At 49.3% G+C, this 1,671-nt stretch overlaps 1 protein-coding gene across 1 annotated transcript; it reads right to left on the bottom strand.

Moving 5' to 3' along the window:
• Nucleotides 1–216: 216 nt before the first annotated feature.
• On the bottom strand, nt 217–1,456 carry LOC122476212 (olfactory receptor 6Y1). The gene has a single exon (XM_043568644.1). It carries the CDS (start codon nt 1,454–1,456, stop codon nt 479–481), a length of 978 nt encoding a protein of 325 aa, XP_043424579.1. The 3' UTR covers nt 217–478.
• Between the last annotated feature and the right edge of the window lie 215 nt (nt 1,457–1,671).

The following is a 1,671-nucleotide window of genomic DNA, read 5'->3' as shown; positions in this document are numbered from 1 at the left end:
ATCTATGAGTCTGTAAGAGGAAAGAACAGAGAAAAGTGAGGAAGAAAAAGAAATGACAATGAGCAGGTGGAACAGAGGCCATCAACACGTATTCACAATTCCCCTCTTCATCTTCAGTGTTTTCACTCAATGTATGTATTCAGCGATCCTTTCAACAACAGTATGTAGTAAGCACCTACTGTGTGACAGACGCATCTGTCCTCTCGTGGGGTTTGTATCTTAGTGGGAGAGAAAAATCTGCCCTCGTTTCAAGGAAGTTTGGGGAAATGTCTAAAACTGGTCTGCTGAGCTAGAGGTAGAGGCTGCCGCTCGCGAATATGGTTCTTTAGCCACGTTTGCGTCTACACACGCACACACGCACACACAGCGGAGCCGGGTTAAAGTACTGGATGTGGATAGATAAGCAAAGGCCAGAGTGTGGGATGTGGATGTGGAACCATCACCTCCTGACTCAGGCCTGAAGGGAGTCTATAAGTGTTTAATTGCTCAAAGCCACATCCCCTCTGGAACGACTTCCTTTGCACAATATGGTCTTCTTGAGGGCTGCCTTTACTTCCTGGTTCCTCAGACAGTAGATGATGGGGTTGAGGAGGGGGACGATGACCGTGTAGAGCACAGATACCACTTTGTTGGAACTGTAGGTGTACATGAGCTTGGGGCGGGCATAGGTGAAAAGGGTTGTGGAATAGAAGAGAATTACAACAGTCAGGTGAGAGGCACAGGTGGAAAACGCCTTTTGGCGGCCTTGTGAAGAAGGGATCCTAAGGATGGCACTGACAATGGTGGCATAAGACGCCACCACCGCACAAAGGGGGACGGCAATAACCACGAGGGCCAGAAAGAAGTCTACTTGCTCCGCCTGCGAGGAGTCTTCGCAGGGGATGCTGAGGAGCGGAGAAATATCGCAGAAATAATGGTTGATGTGAGGTTTGCCACAGTAGTGGAGTCGGGCTATGAAAACCATCTTAATCGTGGCAGTTGTGAGTCCACAGAGCCAGCATCCCCCTGCCAGGGTACCACAGAGCTGGTTGGTCACGATAACTGGGTAGCGTAGTGGATTACAAATGGCCGCGTGGCGGTCAAAGGCCATAACGGCGAGGAGGAGGTACTCTGCGCAGACAAAGGTCACAAAGAAGTAAAGTTGAGTCATGCAGCCATTGAAGGAAATGGTCTTGTCATGGCTGAGGAAGTCCACCAGCATCTTGGGGCTGATGACGGTGACATACCACATCTCCAGGAAGGAGAGGTGGCTCAGAAAGAAGTACATGGGCTTGTGCAGTTGTCTGTCACCGCGAATGGCCAGGATGATGAGAGCGTTCTCCAGCAGAGTCAGTAGGTAGGTTGCCAGGAACACGAAGAAGAGGAGAAGCTGGAAGGCTGGCCGTGTTGGAAATCCCAGAAGAATGAAATGTATGGTTGCTGTGTGGTTACCTGCTTCCAGAACTTTGGTGATCATAACTGGCTGTGGGCACAGACAGAATCAGATTTTTCCACTTCCTGAGCACGAGCCAACCACCAGTGATAGAACCCCCCGGCAGCAAAGTCATCACAAGAGAAGTTCTCCTGCCTTTATACCTTACTTCGTCCTAAATTATGCTCAAACCAGAACTTTTGAGCCGTCATGTATCTTGGGGAGCTTATATTTTAATTTTTGTCAACTTAAGCCAAGAG

This window comes from Prionailurus bengalensis, chromosome E4 (assembly GCF_016509475.1).
Source record: "Prionailurus bengalensis isolate Pbe53 chromosome E4, Fcat_Pben_1.1_paternal_pri, whole genome shotgun sequence".
In the NCBI taxonomy this organism is placed as follows: domain Eukaryota; kingdom Metazoa; phylum Chordata; class Mammalia; order Carnivora; family Felidae; genus Prionailurus; species Prionailurus bengalensis.
This window is presented reverse-complemented; position numbering and strand designations above follow the sequence as displayed.